This window comes from Astatotilapia calliptera, chromosome 9 (genome assembly GCF_964374335.1).
Source record: "Astatotilapia calliptera chromosome 9, fAstCal68.1, whole genome shotgun sequence".
Lineage (NCBI taxonomy): Eukaryota > Metazoa > Chordata > Actinopteri > Cichliformes > Cichlidae > Astatotilapia > Astatotilapia calliptera.
In genome coordinates, this window is record NC_137430.1 from 29,217,771 (window position 1) to 29,236,437 (window position 18,667).

At 41.2% G+C, this 18,667-nt stretch overlaps 3 protein-coding genes across 4 annotated transcripts in view; 2 read left to right on the top strand and 1 right to left on the bottom strand.

Annotated features, from left to right (window-relative positions):
- LOC113029415 (uncharacterized) overlaps positions 1 to 16,961 on the top strand; it is an 85,907-nt gene extending 68,946 nt beyond the window's left edge. The window contains exon 5 of the mRNA XM_080306586.1: positions 16,783 to 16,961. The gene's annotated coding sequence lies outside the window, so the exon portion shown is untranslated. The remainder of the gene's footprint in view (positions 1 to 16,782) is intronic.
- The window catches only part of LOC145431132 (uncharacterized), a 77,624-nt gene that overhangs the window by 26,391 nt on the left and 32,566 nt on the right, over positions 1 to 18,667 (bottom strand). The gene's annotated exons all lie outside the window — the stretch shown is intronic.
- LOC113029419 (uncharacterized) lies at positions 1,981 to 16,961 on the top strand. Of its 2 annotated transcripts, none has more exons than XM_026180282.2 (4): positions 1,981 to 2,981; positions 3,748 to 3,853; positions 14,913 to 15,509; positions 15,833 to 16,961. In XM_026180282.2, exons 2-4 carry the CDS (start codon positions 3,836 to 3,838, stop codon positions 16,391 to 16,393), a joined length of 1,176 nt encoding a protein of 391 aa, XP_026036067.2. In that variant the 5' UTR covers positions 1,981 to 2,981; positions 3,748 to 3,835; the 3' UTR covers positions 16,394 to 16,961. The 2 variants fall into 2 exon arrangements, with proteins under 2 accessions (XP_026036067.2, XP_080162724.1); XM_080306598.1 differs by having other exon boundaries at positions 2,857 to 2,969.

Below are 18,667 nucleotides of genomic sequence, written 5' to 3' on the forward strand. Positions count from 1 at the left end.
TTAAGTCTTTGTTATGACATTTTTGCTAATGGTAGGGTGCCATAAAAGAGGCTGTCTGCTTTCCAATGTTTTTTTGGCTGACACCAAGTGGAACGGCTTAGTACAAACCAGAACTGATGGCAGCCAAGAGCTGGAACCTAAATCACAGTCATTTCAGTTTTGTGGAAAATGTGAAAAAACATTGTCAAGGATTTTCTTGAAACCTGTGTGCATCTCTATTAAAAGTTGAAAACTCATTTTAAAAAAATAAAAAAAATAAAAAATAAAAAAGACTGAAACGGCAGAAAAAGCAGATATACAACATCAGATCAGACACATGTTATTATGATTCTGTCAGTTTAACACCTTTTCACTCCATACCAGCATAAGTGGTAAGTTTCATGGTTGATCAGTCATTCAGAGAAAACCTGACTGGAGCTGAAACATAGCCAAGAGACGGCCCGCACTGTGGGCAAAGCATAAATTTTTGTCAAAATACCAAAATCCATCAGCCAAAGTTCTGCTGTTAGTTGAAGAACTGGCAAGAAGCCTTCAAGATCTAAGCTTAAAGTGAGAGCCTTAAAGTTCAGCTTGACCATTTATCTTTCTGCTTGTAGAGAAAATATAAAAACATTAGAGCATGATGATGGGATACTTGGAATAGGGATCCTTGGTTTACAGCAGGGGTGTCAGACTCCAGGTCTCGAGGGCCGGTGTCCTGCAGGTTCTAGATCTCACCCTGGGTCAACACACCTGAATCAAATGCAGAACTTCAAGACATGTTGAGGAGGTCATTTCGCCATTTAAATCAGCTGTGTTGGATCAAGGACACGTCCAAAACCTGCAGGACTCCAGCCCTCGAGGCCTGGAGTTCGACATATGTGGTTTACAGGATTCACAAAAGAATGTATTTTTTTTTTTTTTTTTTTTTTTTTTTAAATGACATCAGAAACAGCAGTATGCGACATTACGTGATGGCAGAGCTTCAGTTCATCCTTTGTCATTTTTTTTTTTTTTTTTTTTTTTTTTAATAAATAGGACAGGGGGAATGAATGAGAGAAAGAGGGGGAGAGAAAGAAAGAAAACCAAAGGGGAGAAGAGACGGTGAGAAGGGGGGGAAGAGAGAGAAAAAAAAAAAGAACTCCTGGGTCACCTGTATGGAGAAAAAACAAACAAACAAACAAAAAAAACAAACAGAGGAGACAGCAAACAACAAAGAGCAACATAATAATAGAGAAAACAAAGCACCATCACAATAAACTAGCTAGTCATAGATATCAATATTTACTAAATAATAAACGATATTGTGCAGCACGCAAGATAGACAGCGCACAGTGTGCTTTGAGGCAGCAGCCAAGAAAGCTTTAGTCCGCGTCTGTGAATACCCATGTGTGCATACCTGTGTGGATCAGCATGCTTGCATTCCAAAGGTTTCTCCATGTAATGATCTGCTAGGGAGTGTGGGGGGGCCACAGCCCCGTCCTCCAGGGTGTGAAGCAGGTATGGAGGAGATCAAAACTCCAGACATCCAGAGGCCCCCAGAACACAAGAGACCATGGAAGACCAACAGAGGGGCAGCCGCGCCACTGTTCCAGTAAGAGCTGAGGAGAGTCCCAGATGAGGGCTCGCCCAGCAGCCGCGGAGCAGAAGTCAGGGGGAGTTGCAGTGACGCGCCCGTGAGCTCCGCCGGCCCCCAGCTGTGCCTGAGTGACCGAGCCCCAGGCCGAGAGGCCGGGGGCACCCCACCTCCAAAGGGGCCCGAGCGAGCCCCAGGCCCCAGGCCCCGACAAGCGGCCGCCAAGGAGTGAGCCGGTGTGTACCCGGACGCCCACCCCCAGACACAAAGAACCACCAACACACCGACACCTGAGGGAGTCCGCCACCGGCAGGGGAAGTGGTGGTGGGTGGAGATAGGCCTCCAAACCTTGGAGGGCCTGAGGTGTCCCCAGAGAGGTGGCGTCTGATACCCAACCTCCGGAACTTGTTGTTTTCGGAGGAAAACACGAACACGGTGTACAGTTGAGTCTTAATAGCTTACTTACAACTGGGCTCGTCAGGCACTCTTCTTGGCTGCAGTGGTTATTATTATATTTACATGCTTCCAGCTCCCGTTTTTCCTCGACGACAACTCGTACCTTTCCACTCCCCTTTTTCTCCCTCCTCGCGCTCACAGACCCATAACGTGTATGGCAGTCCATTCTCCCTGCAACACGGACTACACTGCCCATGATGCTACATTCTTTAGAGCTATGCTTGTAGCATTCTGCCTGTTAGCTTAGCACAACAACAACAAGGAAAAGGCGCTCTCTCACCCAGGAAACACACAGTCGCAGAGAGCGAGAGAGCGTCGCCCTGTAACCATGGCAACCGTAACCCTGCCGCCTGGAACAACAGAACGTAGCTGTCAAACAAAACCCAAACAGTCCTGACCTGCGACAAAATGAAACAGGAAAGTACCGCAGTGTAATCTATTTATTTCAACAAAGTAACTGTATTCTGAATACCACCTTTTTAAACAGTAACTGTAACGGAATACAGTTACTCATATTTTGTATTTTAAATACGTAACGGCGGTACATGTATTCCGTTACTCCCCAACACTGCACAGAGGCACTAAGTTATATCAAAGAAGCCAATTTGTTTGCAGCAATGCTGCGAAGAACATCTTAAAAATACAAAATTCTTCATTGATTTGAGCTGTGGGGTTTGCTACACTTGGCAGAAAATTAAAGAGTAAACAGTGAAAGCCACAAACCCAAGTCACGAGATCCTTGAATTCCATTTTTAATCTAAACAGAAACTTCCAAGGGTCTGTGGACAATGGATGACCACCCAGTCCAGCAGGTGGTGATAATGTACCTTAAAGCGTTAACCGCCAAAGAATCCAAAAAGAAGAAGAAGACGAGGAACACGACGACGACGAAGAAGAAGCCACAGAGTTCCCGTTTCATTGCTGTTTGTTTCTCAGTTTTTCCCTCTCCCATCTAAAAGTAAGTGCCAAGGTAAGTTTGATCTGAGTTCAGTCAGTCTTGAGCTTTATGAAGTTTTCTGCTCCTCTCTGTGAGAGCGGGCGGGAGAAGACCGTTAAAGGCGAGGCTGTAGAGTGTAGCAAAACAGCTGGGTATGTGTATAAGTGTGCAAAACAATAGATTAGAAGTGAGCCACGAGTATAGTATGGTCACGCTTTGTGAATTGTTTTTGTCACTACTGATCACGCGCTCAACACACACTCTACACGTGCTTGCATCGCACACGCGCACTCTCAAGTATCAGTATTGTACAATTCAGCTGGACTGGCCATCGGACATACCGAGCATTTCTTTGTTTATCGCCCACTTTGCCCCAGAAAGAGGAAAACAGCGTATGTTGGCGGAAAAGTGCTATAATGAAATCCATTTATTTATATTAAAACACAGCTGCCTTAATCTTATTGGCGCAAAGTTGTGTCTGCCCACTGGGCACAGGGTTCGCTGGAAAAGCTTGAAAAGGGACCTTGAAAGTGCTTAGAAAGTGCTTGAATTTGACCCTGAAAAAGGCGTACGAACCCTGTGGGCATTTGATTCTAATAACAGGCCTCAGTCTCTCCTGGTACTGCTGTGCCATACTGCTAAATTTGGTATTGGTGCTTAAACCTTTTGTGTTTGTTTCAAACAAGTTGCCCTCTTGGGGAAGCTAAAGTTTGTTCTTTGTGTTGTCAGATGACCATATGAGACACTTTGACTCTTCAGTGCAGTGTGGAGCCTAACAAAGATCTGTTTTGTGTCCCAGCTGATCAGCAGGAGGAGAAGAGTCTGACGGAGCAGCAGAGGAACATTTTCAGCTACTTGGACTCAGCTCAGCCACTACAGAGAAAACAATGAGCTCAACACAGAAGGTGACAGATACTAGTGATAACTAAAACTCCATTAAAAGCTGAAGTACTGATATATATTTTACGCAAAACTTATTGATCCTTGTGCTATATTAAGGTAATGTAATGTTTTAATAATTTAATAATACAATGCCTACATTGTAGAGGGTGACTTTGCCTCTAAACAGGAACATGAGCAGGGAGGAGGTTAAAGTGGGATTGAGCAGGTGGGAACCCTAAAATCAGCTGTAGTGGCTCAGCGTGGGGAAAAGAATCACAGCTCACAATAATTTCTGTTGAGAGCTCCAGTAGATTTTCTTAAAGTACAGGCTGTGATCAGCTGACCTGCTGCTCTCTGTGGATGTACACAACTGAATTCAACCAGATGTCAGCAGATGTTTCATGAGCTGTCCTGGCTGATTTCCATCCTCTACACTGACAGTACACTGTCTTTATATTAGACACTATACTGTTGGTATGAAGGTGGAACTCAGTGAATGAATGTCAGCATCATGAGCTTCAGTTTAAATGAATCTCTGCTACACTTGATGTAATCTAACTCTGACATGAGCACCACAGTCACACACTGTTCTTTACTTTAAATCCATCACAGTTCAGCAAACGAACCTGTTTATCCTGCACTAACCTGCAGAGGATCTACATGCAGTTTTTAAATAACACAGTTAGTCTGCCTCAGATTGTTTTGCAGCATCTTTCAGTATATGAAAAAACATAATGTCACATGTACAGACATGTATATTAATCAAATCCCACTGAGCAGTCCTTCCCTTTAAATCTGACCTCTCCTCTTCCTCTCCTGTCCTGTGTGTCAACCTTGTTCTCATTCGACAGCGTAACATACCGGCGATTTGTCACATCCCGAGGCGTTCCTCAGGCACGCGAAAGTTAACCTTCTGCGTTCCTATGATACGCACCGGGTTGTGGATGGAAAGCAATAGATTGGCGCTGCCGGCGGTAATACACGTTCCAGCTCTGACCATAACCTGATCCCTAACATAAGCACCACCTTAATCATGTTAGATAGTGTTTTCCATAACAATTACATTAAACGTACATGTGTAGATTCATTCCAAACGGTATAGGGACGTGTTGGGTGGCGGAAAGCGTAACATACTGAAGATTTGTCATCTAGCACAAGCGTCAACAACCTTTAACACCCAAAGAGCCATTTGGACCCAGTTTCTAAGGAAAAGAAAACACTGGGAGCCGTAAATACTTCTTAACATCTAAAATGGAGCTAACACTGTGTATATTGTTTTTTTTTTACCTTTATGCTTTGTATAAACAACTATAGTGTGTTGCTTATGAAATCCATGAAGGGCTAAAGAGAAAATGTAATTTTATTTATGTAATGAATACATTTTCAACTCTTAAAAAATAATAACAAAAAAGAAAGACAACCAGTTGAAGGTCTCTTTTAAATGAATTAAAAAGCTAAACTTTAATTTATCATGTAGCAAACAAAAACTGTTGTGAGCTGTCATCCTTAAATCGCCTTTGGGCTTTCGGAGTATAGGGGAGCCTTGACCTGAATTTAGAAAATAATTGGAAAACAGCACTATGCTCCTAAAAAATTAAAAATAAATATTTGCAAAATATTTTTTTATTATAATAATATAATATTTATATAATAATGATAATATTTATTTTACCTGGTTAATGTGTGTCGCAGGGTGTGGCCCAAAGTGCCGCTGCAGGAGAGGCACACACACCTGAGCGGCATCCGGAATCACGCCTCGCCGACTTAAGTCTGTTGTTTGTACGTGTCGGGCTGTGAGCTGGAAAGCTACAGCCGGCTGTGTGTGTGAGAAAAGTGGTCAATAAAGAGATGCTGAAGAGCAAGCTAATGCAAACATCGTCGGCTCTGCCGTGATATGTTTACAATGGGACTTCTGCGGTAAGCTGTCGTCTGTGAGGCGTGAGTGGTGTTCGTTTTTAACATAATTCATGGTGGAGAATAGCTGCTCACTTACGGATGTGGATCCGAAGACTGACATTCCACAAATCAGGCGTCCTGATAGGCCACTCTCGTCAGAGGTAAATGCAAATGAATCTGCCCAGGCATCATTAAATGTTGTATTGTCTTCAGATATCTTTCTTTTCTTACATTTCTCCATACTTGGCCTACCTAGGGCTGAAAGTCTCGATGAATGCACGTTGTTTCAGTGGGTATACCGGCTTCCACAAGTGTGACTCTTATTTTGAGCAACGAAAAATAATAAAATATGACTTTATTTTTATATTTCAAGATCACAATAATCTTCTAGTCTTCTTGTGTTAGTTGTTTTTTAGAACTAACACAAATACACTTCAGTTAAATACTTATAATTTATTTCTCCAAACCACGCAGAGCCACAGTATAAAGACTAAAGAGCCACAGGTTGCCGACCTCTGACCTAGCATAAAATGTTACACTTTGGGAATGTGTTGGTGTGTCTTAGCTAACTTCAGTCAGAGACAGGGAAAGATCTTTTCTCTTCCTGTGATATACAGCAGCTGGACTTTTAGCTAGCAACACACTGTGAGACAAACTGCACAAAAACAGTTTGTGTGTTTGCTGATGTTTGTTGAGCTGATGGAAACGCTGCATTTGAAATTACCTGCCACTTAAAAAATTATTACTCCATTTATGCTCGCTTGTCTTCTGTATTGCTAGCTAGATGCTGAAGCACCGCGGCCATTGTTGACAAAAACACAACAATGTTCCACTTTAACAGTCCCTGACTATGACACACAGTTTTTCCTTTTTTATCTCATTTTAATGTGTCATACCCTGGTGATTAGTACACGATCATAATTGCCTTTCATGTGTTACTGTTTAGGCTCAGGTTGGTTTGATGTTTGATGCCTGCAGCCAAATAACTCCCCTCAAATGGCTATACAAAAAATCAATACATTTCAATATAGCTACCGTTCTGATTAATTTACATGTTGAAAGCGAGTGGGAAGAAGTAAACACTTATTTAATCCCACCCCTTTGCCATAAATTATCAGTTAATATTTAGTCTGCTTCCTTAGTGATATAATTTGTAATAAAAATAGCAATTTCTGATATACTGTTTACTATAATATCACATCATGATTTTTTGTTTTTGTAAATAGAGACATTCACTTAATTTCAATATTTTCCTTTTCTTTATAGTTCGAGAAGATCATATTTTTATAACTGTTTCTGAACTGTTTTGGACATGGCTTTAATTCCATATTCAGACTGTTCCACAGTTTCACTCCATGAACAGAAACACAAAAGCTTTCTCTTGCAGTACGTACCGTCCCTGTTTTGAAGTTACAAAACCCCTTAAATTATAGCTTCCTTCTTTCAAAAAAAAACATACTCTGAATATTACCTTTATATTTTTTGCTTTGAATAGAATTTGTACTGTTTGGAATTTCACTAGATTGTCAATTTTCAATATTTCAGACTGCAAAAATAGTGAGTTTGTATGTTCCCTATAACCTGCATTGTGGGTGATTCAAATTGCTTTTTTTTTTTCTTTTTGCTTTTTTTTTTGCTTTTTTGAAGAATAAAAAGTGAATGTAGTGTCGTTTTATAGTTGTTGCCCCAGACCTCTGCACAATAGCTTAAGTATGGTGAAACCAGTGAACAGTATAGAATATGAAGTGATGTTCTGTCGAATACCTGCTTTGGCTTGTTTACTATTGCAATGCTTAGTGATACTTTAGAATGAATATATCTTACATGAGCACGCCAGTTAAGATTTTCATCTATTATTACCCTGCAAGAAGGTCCTGAGTTCAATTCCACCATCAGGCCGGGGTCTTTCTGTGTGGAATTTGCATGTTCTCCATGTGGGGGGGTTCCTCCAGGTACTCCGGCTTCCCCCATGCAGCTTGTGGGGATAGGTTAATCCAAATTGCCCATAGTGAATATGCGAGGGAATGTAAGAGCGAATGGTTGTCTGTCCCTGTGTGTTGGTCCTGCGACAGACTGCGACCCTACAAAACGATAAGCGGAAGCGAATAGATGGATGGATTTCATAAGCAACACACTTTAGTTGCTCTGTGGATTCTTTTAAAAAGCAGTTAAAAACTTTTCTGTTCAAACAAACCTTTTGTTGATAGACGTATTTACATTATTTACATTATTTACATTTATTTTGTGACTGCCTGTCTGTGAAAAAGGCTTAATATATAAACTTTACTTACTTACTTTAGTTGTTCACACAAAGCATAAAGATAAAAAAAAAAACAAAAAAAAACAACATACACAGTGCTATCTTCATTTTAGATGTCAAAAAGTATTTGCGGCTCCCAGTGGGTTTTTTTGCGTGGAAACCGGGTCCAAGTGGGTCTTTGGGTGTTAAAAGTTGCTGACCCCAGGTGTAGGGAGTAAAAGTTTAAAAGAAACCCTGAGGCTACAATCAGACTGACATTCCTTTACTGAAGCAGGCTGGTAACTGTTACTTTTGATTTATTATCATTGAAAAAAAAAAAAAGAAAAGTATGTATGTATGTATGTATGTATGTATGTATGTATGTATGTATGTATACATACATACATACATACATACATAGACATGTGTGTGTGTGTGTGTGTGGAGCAAATGTCGGCCAATTTCCTCTGGAAAATCCTTTTGGTTAAACTGTCAGCAAGCAATTTGTATTTGCACTGTTAAAAATTTATATATCTTTAATACACATAAAACCAGCTGCTTGTTTAAGTGAAAATACATTGATGGGATTTTTAATAAAGTTGTGGAGTTGTAAAGTATTTTGTCTTGCGTCAATTATATCGTCAGTTATATTGTTATCGCAAATTTTCAAATGTATATCGTGATAAATATTTTTGGCCATATCGCCCTGCTCTACTTTCATGTGTTACTGTTTAGGCTTAAATAGGTTTGATGTTTGGTGCCTTTTCCTTAATGGAAAAAAAACCCTCAGGTTACAATCAGACATTTTTCTTCACTGAACCAAGCTGGTCATTTTACCAGCTCAGCTCTAAATCATGTTACAGATGACATATGGTATAAACATCTAGATGATGGGAAAGTGGTGTTCTTGGACATGATTGTTGGGCTTCATTTCTGTACTGAACAGTCATTTTAAGTTTAGCTGGTAAATAACAATTAGCTAATGTTGTTCATGAGACTAAAGTCATCTCACTTTGGTAACATAACTATAATATGGCCAATAATATAGTTATTATGTTAATCACTTCACTCAAAGACAAGTATCTTTGACAGTGTATATATAGATGTATCATATATAAGAGACAAATATTGTTCCTTTAATTTGTTGGCATTACTAAATTTGGCTCAATGCTTACATATATGTGTAAAAAGCAAATGTAGGAGCTGTGATAACTGTGTCTGATAGAATGAAGAGTAGACTGATATATGAAATATTCCTTTATTGGGTGAGAAAATCAGACCATGTCATAACTGCTTTAAGTCACACAGAATAGATATCAGAGCCTTAAACAGGCTGACTTCTGCTAAATGGGTCAAACTGGGCAGAAAGTATACAAACACATAACATCCTTGTAGAATATGATGTAACACTATAGATCAACTTACCACAGAATATATAAAGCATATAAACAATTACAGCAATATGATGCAACAAACACAGCAGTGCTACTAATCCAAAATACTCAAAGCTTCATAGAACTGAAACAAACATTTATTTTTAGCTCCATTCTGCTGCTGATACATACTTTAGGTTTCTGAATATTAAACTTGTTTCTGCCTTTCATAGTGTGTAACTTGAAGGCCCTGAGTACTTTCTCCCACACTGAAAACACTGGAATGATAACATTATTTGAACATTACCTAATAAGACTGATTCAGAACAGACAATTAGTTATTTTAAACTAGATCTGGGCGATAGAACGATAACGATATGTATCGCGATATAACTTTTTCTCGATAGAAAAATTAAACTATCGCGATAGACCTCGCTGCTCTTGTCCTCTTAAAAAAAGGAAAAAAAGAAGAAAAAAAAGAACAGCCAATCCAAATTAAGCAGCGCAGAGCCGAACCAATCACAGCTGCAGCGTCACGTCACGTGACTTGTTACGTACAGCACAAGTGCCAAGCCGCACATGTGTATTTGTTTGGGAAGCAGCCAGCCACCGTACCGCCCGGGTAATGGAGGAAATGAGTGTGCAGACTAGAGAAAAAACAACCGAGAGCGTGACTGAAGATTACCGAAGAGAAAACAGATGATGTTTCCAATGCCGGAGAGATTGTCGAACGGAAAAGCCATAGAAGTTCCGTAGTGTGAAGGTATTTCGGCTATTTCAAGTCTGACAAAAACAGAGTAGCGTTCAGTGTAAATTGTACTGAAAGCAAGTCTGGAAATACAATAAACCAGTGCATGCTCAGTCTCTGACTGGAAGCGCTAATTTGTCATTCGGCTTTTGTCAGACTAAAGTAACTGTTAAAACTGTTTGAAAAGCTAAGCTATACAACAAGGAGAGATTGAGAATTTCCTTTTAGTTCTCAGTTTATTTGATATTGACAAAAGTTAGTCAATTTTGTCTGTTCTTCTGTAAAACAAACTAAGATTTATTTTAAGAATTAATATTTTGTTTCTAAGTGGAATTGACAATTTAGTAGCCTGTTTTGTTTGTTCTATTTTGAAACTTAAACTCTTTAGCGGCTGCCTTTTGTGTAGTTTGCGATATTTGCCTTTATTTATCTGAAAAAGTCTCATGTTCCTTAAGTACATCTACCCTGTTGAACTTATTATGGGAAATAAATATATAAAATAAAAACAAGCTGCTGATTATTTCACATTTTACTTGTGAGCAAAGGCACATTTAAATCTTACAAATATAGTTATTTGGCTTATATCGTGATAGATATCGTTATCGCCTGAAATGAAAAAAACATATCGTGATATGAAAAAATCATTTTGAGCAGCCTTTGAATTGGGACAGCCTCGCTGTTACCGTGACGTAATCGGCCTTATAATGCGGCCTTTAAGGCTGCAGACCCTGAATTGGGATACAGCCTATGTCAGGCTGATTGGGTTAGAATGGCAGACCTGACATGTTAAAAGGAGGGTGGTGCTTGAAATCATTGTTCTTCCATTGTAAACCATGGTGACCTGTAAAGAAACGCGTGCAGCTATCATTGCGTTGCATAAAAATGGCTTCACAGGCAAGAATATTGTGGCTACTAAGATTGCATCTAAATCAACAATTTATTGGATCATCAAGAACTTCAAGGAAAGAGGTTCAATACTTGTTAAGAAGGCTTCAGCACATCCAAGAAAGTCCAGCAAGCACCAGGATCGTCTCCTAAAGAGGGCTCAGCTGCAGGATCGGAGTGCAGAGCGTGCTCAGGAATGGCAGCAGGCAGGTGTGAGCGCATCTGCACGCACAGTGAGGCGAAGACTCTTGGAAGACGGCCTGGTGTCAAGAGGGGCAGCAAGAAGCCCCTTCTCTCCCCAAAAAAACATCAGGGGCAGATTGATCTTCCACAGAAAGTATGGTGAATGGACTGCTGAGGACTGGGGCAAAGTCATATTCTCGGATGAAGCCTGTTTCCGATTGTTTGGGGCATCTGGAAAAAGTCTTGTCTGGAGAAGAAAAGGTGAGCGCTACCATCAGTCCTGTGTCAGGCCAACAGCAAAGCATCCTGAGACCATTCATGTGTGGGGTTGCTTCTCATCCAAGGGAGAGGGCTCACTCACAATTTTGCCCCAAAACACAGCCATGAATAAAGAATGGTACCAAAACCGCCTCCAACAGCAACTTCTTCCAACAACAGTTTGGTAAACAACAATTCCTACATAAGACACACAGGATTATAAGGGGCACCGTCGATTTTCAGAAAAATCAAAGGATTGATTTTAAGTGTGCCGTATTTTCCAAAAAACACGGTAATAACGACGGCCTGCTAGCATGCTCTACCACAAATAGTGCTTTGTTGTGTATCTGAAGGACGAAAGCTAAACCAGTTCCACACCACTGAAGTTGAAGCATTTTTACAAACCAATTCTGGTTCATCTGTTTCATTCAACGATTCGCTTTCACCCTTCTCATTCTCCATCGCCGCCATGCTTTTTCCTCCATGTGCGTATGAAAACAAAAGCACTGCGCAAGCGTGTTTTACCCATATTCTATCGTAATATTTGAATTTCTTATTGTTTCCCATCATTATACCGGTATTACCGTATGGGGGTGCCTACTGGGGTCAGCGGGGTCACTTGCCCCTCCCTTCCTTCCCTCCCCATCTCCAGCTGCCTCCCTCTTCCCGCTCCACCACAACCACCCACACATGCAGGGCCTTGGAGTAGGGGTGTGTCACCAGGGTGCAGAGGAGGCTACCCCCCCCCCCCCCCCCCCCCTCTGTCCCCTTCTGGCTGCCTCTGCCTCAATTTTATCCCACAACTTAGACATTCACATTACTCACACTCTCATTACACATACATATAGGATCTTGGGGGTGGGCACGATACACGGATTCCAAATTACCATCAGGGTGTACACCTCACCCCTGGCGTCGTTGCCCACCTCTCAATTTTAAATACACGTAGACATTGAGGGCTAGCAGGAGGGACTATGCGCTTACCTGCTGCTCTCTGGCAGGTAGGTCCATGCCCTCCTGGGTTTTAAATGCACCTTAGAACACAAATGCATCAACACTACAATGAGCGGGTGGAGGGAGGTTTTGGAGTCTTCTCTCACCCCCGTTCTCTGCGGCCTGCTGGAGCGGGGGGGCTAGAAGGAGGAGTTGGCCGTCCGACTGGGGTCTGGAGTATGGGGCCTCCCTGCTGCTGCGGAGTCGGGGCGGTCTGCCTCTCCCCACCGCAGGCAAAAGGGTAACACCACCTGGGTCTGGGTGCAGTTCCCCCCTCCAGGGGCAAGGGTACCTAGACCCGGTTCGTAGAGTACGCTTGGGGAGTGTGATCGTGTGTACAGCGTCTCTTTATGTCTGTCTCCACGTTGGTTGAGTGTGGAGTGAGTGCATATGAGAGCATGAGGGTGGGAATGGATGTTTGTGTCTGTGTGTGCCTGTATGTCTGTGTCTATATGTCAGGTTGGGTATCAGACGCCACCTCTCTGGGGACACCTCAGGCCCTCCAAGGTTTGGAGGCCTATCTCCACCCACCACCACTTCCCCTGCCAGTGGCGGACTCCCTCAGGTGTCGGTGCGTTGGTGGTTCTTTGTGTCTGGGGGTGGGCGTCCGGGTACACACCAGCTCACTCCTTGGCGGCCGCTTATCGGGGCCTGTAGCCTGGGGCTCGCTCGGGCCACTTCGGAGGTGGGGTGCCCCCGGCCTCTCGGCCTGGTGCTCGGTCACTCAGGCACAGCTGGCTGCCGGCGGAGCTCATGGGCGCGTCACTGCAACTCCCCCTGGCTTCTGCTCCGCGGCTGCTGAGTGAGCCCTCATCTGGGACTCTCCTCAGCTCTTTCTGGGACAGTGGCGCGGCTGCCCCTCTGTCGGTCTTCCTTGGTCTCTTGTGTTCTGGGGGCCTCTGGATGTCTGGAGTTTTGATCTCCTCCATACCTGCTTCATGCCCTGGAGGACGGGGCTGTGGCCCCCCCACACCCTCTAGCAGATCATTACATGAAGGAACCTTTTAGAAAAACAAGCGCGTCCATGCTCACAGGTGTACACACGGGTGATCACACCCACAAACTACACCCTTTTTGGCTCCTACCTCAAAGCACACTGTGTTCTGTTGATCTTATGTGCTGCACAATAATGTTTAATATTTAGTATTTACTGTCATATTCCCATATATCATCGTGATGTTGTTTATTCTATTACTCTTGTTCTCTTCTGCTTGTTTTCTTTTTTCTTTCTCAACAGGTGATCCAGGTGATTGATATATGCATTTTTTCTTCTTTTTCTGCCCATTCTGTTGGTTTTTGTTTTTTGCCCTTTCCCCCGTCCCTCTTCTCAGCTGTTTCTCTTTCCCTCTTTCTTTCTCCCCTTCTTTCCCCCAGTCAAGTCTTTCCCATATTCAGTAAGTGAAAATAAAATAAACAATAAAAGGTGAATCAAATGGACCATTACAGCAAGGCTGGGATGGTCAGTTTGGTAAAGTAAATCCGTTGGGCATCTTTCTTTGCCTTTAGACAACAATTCTGATGGCAAAAGAGCCAAACAGGACAGGCAAAAAAAAAAAAAAAAAGATGTTCATACTACACTAATATTGATAAAATGCATAATGAACTTTCTTGGCTTCCAGGCTAAAATATTCTATGGCTTACTTGTAGTTATAAAGAAAGCAATTCTCTTAAACACGCCACATTTATTTCTGCTCAGCTGCAGTATCCAGATGAAATACATAATCATATTACAGTTTTCAACAAACTGCAATTTAGTAAATGCTCGAGTTAAAAGTAACTTTTGTAAAACTGTTATATTTAGAGCAATTTTGAAGTGGAATAAATTGTCTTATAAAATTAGAGAATTAGCAACTATTCAAAACTTCAATGAACATTTAAAAGCTGATTTACAGAACTTTTAGTTGTTGTAAATATTGTAAGAGATGGTTTGTTTTTGAAATTTGTGCAATGTGTCTCAATGTTATTGATATTATTATTATTATTATTATTATTATTATTATTATTGATTGCTTATGTTTTAACAAGTGTGAAACCTCACTGTGGATGTAAGAGCCAAATTATGTGGATATCTTGAATCCACTTTATTGTATAATATTTTATGTGAGTATTTGACGTGAGACGAGCAACATGGAAGCTAATGGGGTTCTTTTTGAATAAACAAATAAACAAACAGGATTTATTATCACTGAATAATTATGTATAAATCTATACAAACTATAGAAATATGTATTAGAAACAACAAGTGTGTGTGTGTGTGTGTGTGTGTACACAATCACGAGGGATGGGCATGATTTTAGTGTTTAAACAGTCATGAATTATTTTTAACAGCAGGTTGGATGTAATGTGTTAGAACTACCAGCAGGTGGGGATAAGAGACCTTTAAGGTGTTTGGTGCCACACTCCACCTTCAGGTTTAAAACTAGTGTTAATGGAGGGAGTTTGAAGGTTGAGTTTGTTCCACGACTGCATTTCACTCACTGCCTCTGTTTGTATCTCTGTCACTGCAGGACCAACATGGAGCGAGAAGTCAGCGCTCTCAGGAGGCTGACAAACCTCAACCAAGAAAGAGAGAGAAAAAACACACCTGTGACAAGTGTGGGATGGGTTTTACTTTGAAGGCTAATCTAAAACAGCATCAAGTCATCCACACTGGAGAGAGACCGTTCAGCTGTGACTTGTGTGGAAAGACTTTTTCCTGGAAGGATTCCCTAAAACAACACCATCTCATCCACAGTGGAGTTAAAGCGTACAGCTGTGATCAGTGTGGCAGAGCTTTTACTCACAGTAGCAGCTTACAGAGCCATCTAGTTACCCACTCTGGAATTAAGGCATACAGCTGTGACATCTGTGGAAAAACTTTCAGCCAGATAGGGAACCGAAATATACACCTACGCATTCACACCAGACATGATGTGTACTGCTGTGAACAGTGTGGCAAAGAGTTTATAACTCACACACAGTTACAACAACACATGTTTATCCACACTGAGGAGAGACCTTATAAATGTGACCTGTGTGAGAAGACTTTTAAAGCTCCACATCACCTGAGACGACACCAACAGATCCACACCAGAAAGAGACTCTACAAGTGCAGTTACTGTGAGGTATGTATTTATATTGTTATCTTGTCATTTTAGTCTGACTGTTTGGAACAACTCTGCTCATTAAACTGTTAGCATGTTAGCAATTCTACTGCATGGAAAAGCAGCTCTGAGTGATTATTCAGATTTTCATGTCAGTTATGATTTTAGTATTACTGTAGTATTATGGTGGTAGTATTGTAGTTATTGCAGCCCAGTAAACTGAGTGTGTTAACTGAAACAGTCAAATGTAATTGGACGTCTGCAGAGATGCTCTTTATTTCAGGCGACGTTCAGGATAAAAATGTTGAAGGACTGACTTACACTGTCTTTGTGTCTTTGTTTAGAAGCAGAGCGACACAGATGGATCCAGTTCTCAACCCTGTCATCACCGTGGTGGTGGGAAAGACTTTCATTGTGACCTCTGTGGAAAAACCTTCAGTCGGCAAAAGACCCTAAAAAGACATCAACGTAGACACACTGGAGACAAACTGCAATACTGCAAAGAATGTGGGAGAAGCTTCCCCACATCAGCTGAGTTAAAACACCATGACCTGATTCACAGTGGGGTTAAAAAGCACCTCTGTGATCAGTGTGGGTCATCCTTCACCACTGCAGTCAACCTTAAAACACACAAACGAGTCCACACAGGAGAGAAACCATACAAGTGCAGACACTGTGACAAAAGCTTCTTACAATCAGGTAATCGTAACAGGCACGAACGTACACACATGGAAGGAAACTACAGCTGTGACCAGTGTGACAAGAGCTTCAGGAATCTCAGTTCATACTCCACACACAAACGATCCCACGTTACTAATAAACTGTTTCACTGTTACCAATGTGCCCAAACATTCACCTCATTGTCTGCTCTGTGCAAACATCAGCGTGATCACTCAGGACTGTAATCACTCCCATCACTGGATCACAGTGAATCTGAAGAGACAGAAAGATCCTCTGGTTTCAGTGTCAGACTCAAAAAGCTTGAGATCAGGCTCCACAGAGTTCAGATAGAATCATTTAAACTTGTGTTGAACTGATCTGGTTGCTGGGCTGAACTTCTACATAATACAGATTTACATGGGATCTTATTTTCTGTCGTTTTACTGAGTCAGTTTTGTCCTTTTTTCTCTGTCCTGGTTTTGCTCGTCTGTAAATAATTGAAACTCAGTCCAATAGTTCATTGTTCTCCAGCAAAACGTTTTGGAAACTCATGTTTAACCTTTAAACTCTGACATGTTTTAGCACACAAGGCTTCATCGGGGAGTTCACTCATGATTGGACCATGAGAATAAAGGTTTTTAGTTCTTTCAAAGAGAGTCTTGGAGGTGTTTGATGTTTCTGTTTTTCTACATAAAGCAAGAAAAATAGTTTCTTGCTTTATGTAGTGTGGAAGTTTTTAATGTTTCTTCATCTGTGATGTTCTTGAATGTGTTGACATGAAGATGGTACAAATAAACTGTCCTTTTAGCTTCAGCTCCTAATTTATTCATTATTTATGGATGTAGCACAGCAGCAGTGTCTTGATTAACACATAGAGGGCTCGGGATCTGATGGTAAATAATGTTTTGTGTCCTTGTACACATCATACAGCTCAGCTGTTCCACAGATATCAGGTTTACACAGTGGGATGGTTTGTAAGAACGCAGCTCTCCTGTGGATAAATCCTTACTCTTAGCCTCAGGACCTCACACAGTCCCAGCAGGTTTGGTCAGAAGATTTATCCCTTATATCAAAACTTCACAGAGTCTCCTTTGCTGTGCTGTTTTCACAAAGAAACGTAAACTGAAGACCTGAACTTACAATGTTTTAATTAGTTTAGCAGATTCAGTGTCTCCATGTGCTGCTGTTGGTAGAAAGCCGGTTAATGCTGAAATGAACTGGCTGCATGCATCTCTGAATGTAAATTGGTGCACTATTAATAGATCACTCTTGAACGGTATCATCTCACTAATTTGCCCACTTAGTAAATCTCACTCATGGCCAAGAAATTGAAATAAATCTTGTTTCCCTGCTGGATAGTGATCCACTGTAACTCTGCTCCTCCTTCCTATTTAGGATTTCTGTGGCTGAAGTAAAATTCCCTCCATCCATCACTTATCCCAGCTAACCCAAAGTGAAATAAAGTTTTGCTTATCTTAAAAAAGCATTACAATAATGGGCATTACCAATGCAAACTGAATAATACAGAAGATGAAAGAAGAGACTTTGATCAGTTAATAAAGCTCATGATCTTGATTCATTGTGGCTGCTACACAGATACTTCTGGGTCACTTCTCTCAGTTAGGAGCCTTCCTCACCAAAACTGACTGTTGGACCACACCCCTGGTTTCATGAGAAGTTGTTTCAGCCATGATTTCTCTTCCTGTATTTCAGAGTAAAGACTGAAGTGACAAATGGAAACATGTTTAAAAAACGCAATGTGAGAGAGACGTTGAGGTCCTTAGAAGTTACCCTGGGTTTTTCTGTCACCCTGCTAGATGTTACACACCTTGTTATTGGACTGATTTCTACTGCTGGACTACTCCTGGGGAGAGTAACAATACTCTTACTAATTAGCTCCCTTTCACACCTTTGGGGATATTTATTTTTGTGCTTGCAGCGCTGTGAGCCAGAACAGCGAGAGAAAAATCTGCAACAGCGACGAGCCGAATGCTTAAGTGAATCCCAGCAGCTGCACATGTGCTACGCTGATTTAGAGGATATCTTTGCTCCGGATTTATATTTATACTTTTTCATTTCTATATGATTCTTCTTGCATCTAAACAAAGATGATTCAATTTGATAAATTTTGATGGCATTTGTGCTTTGTTGTAAATGAGACGTAATATTTGCTCTTGGTTTGTTTCTCCTGTACTGAACCTTGCAGTACAACAGAAACCTAAAAACATTATTTGTAGTTGTTATTCTTAGTTGTTCTGCTGCCGAAATACCACAGGGTGTAATTATGAAGTTATTGAGTTGCACATACTTTACGACCTGCTTAAGTCCGAGGTCACAGCGTCTGTAGAGCAGCTGGAACATAATGAAGTCTACAAGGTTAAAGTTTTATCTTCTCTTATTGTTCTTTCTGCTGCTTGGTTTGATGAATCTGAGAGCTTTTGTTTTTATTATTGTTATTATAATTATTATTAATATTTTACTCTCTAGAAGCTTTAAAATAGTGTTTGTGTTTGAAAAAA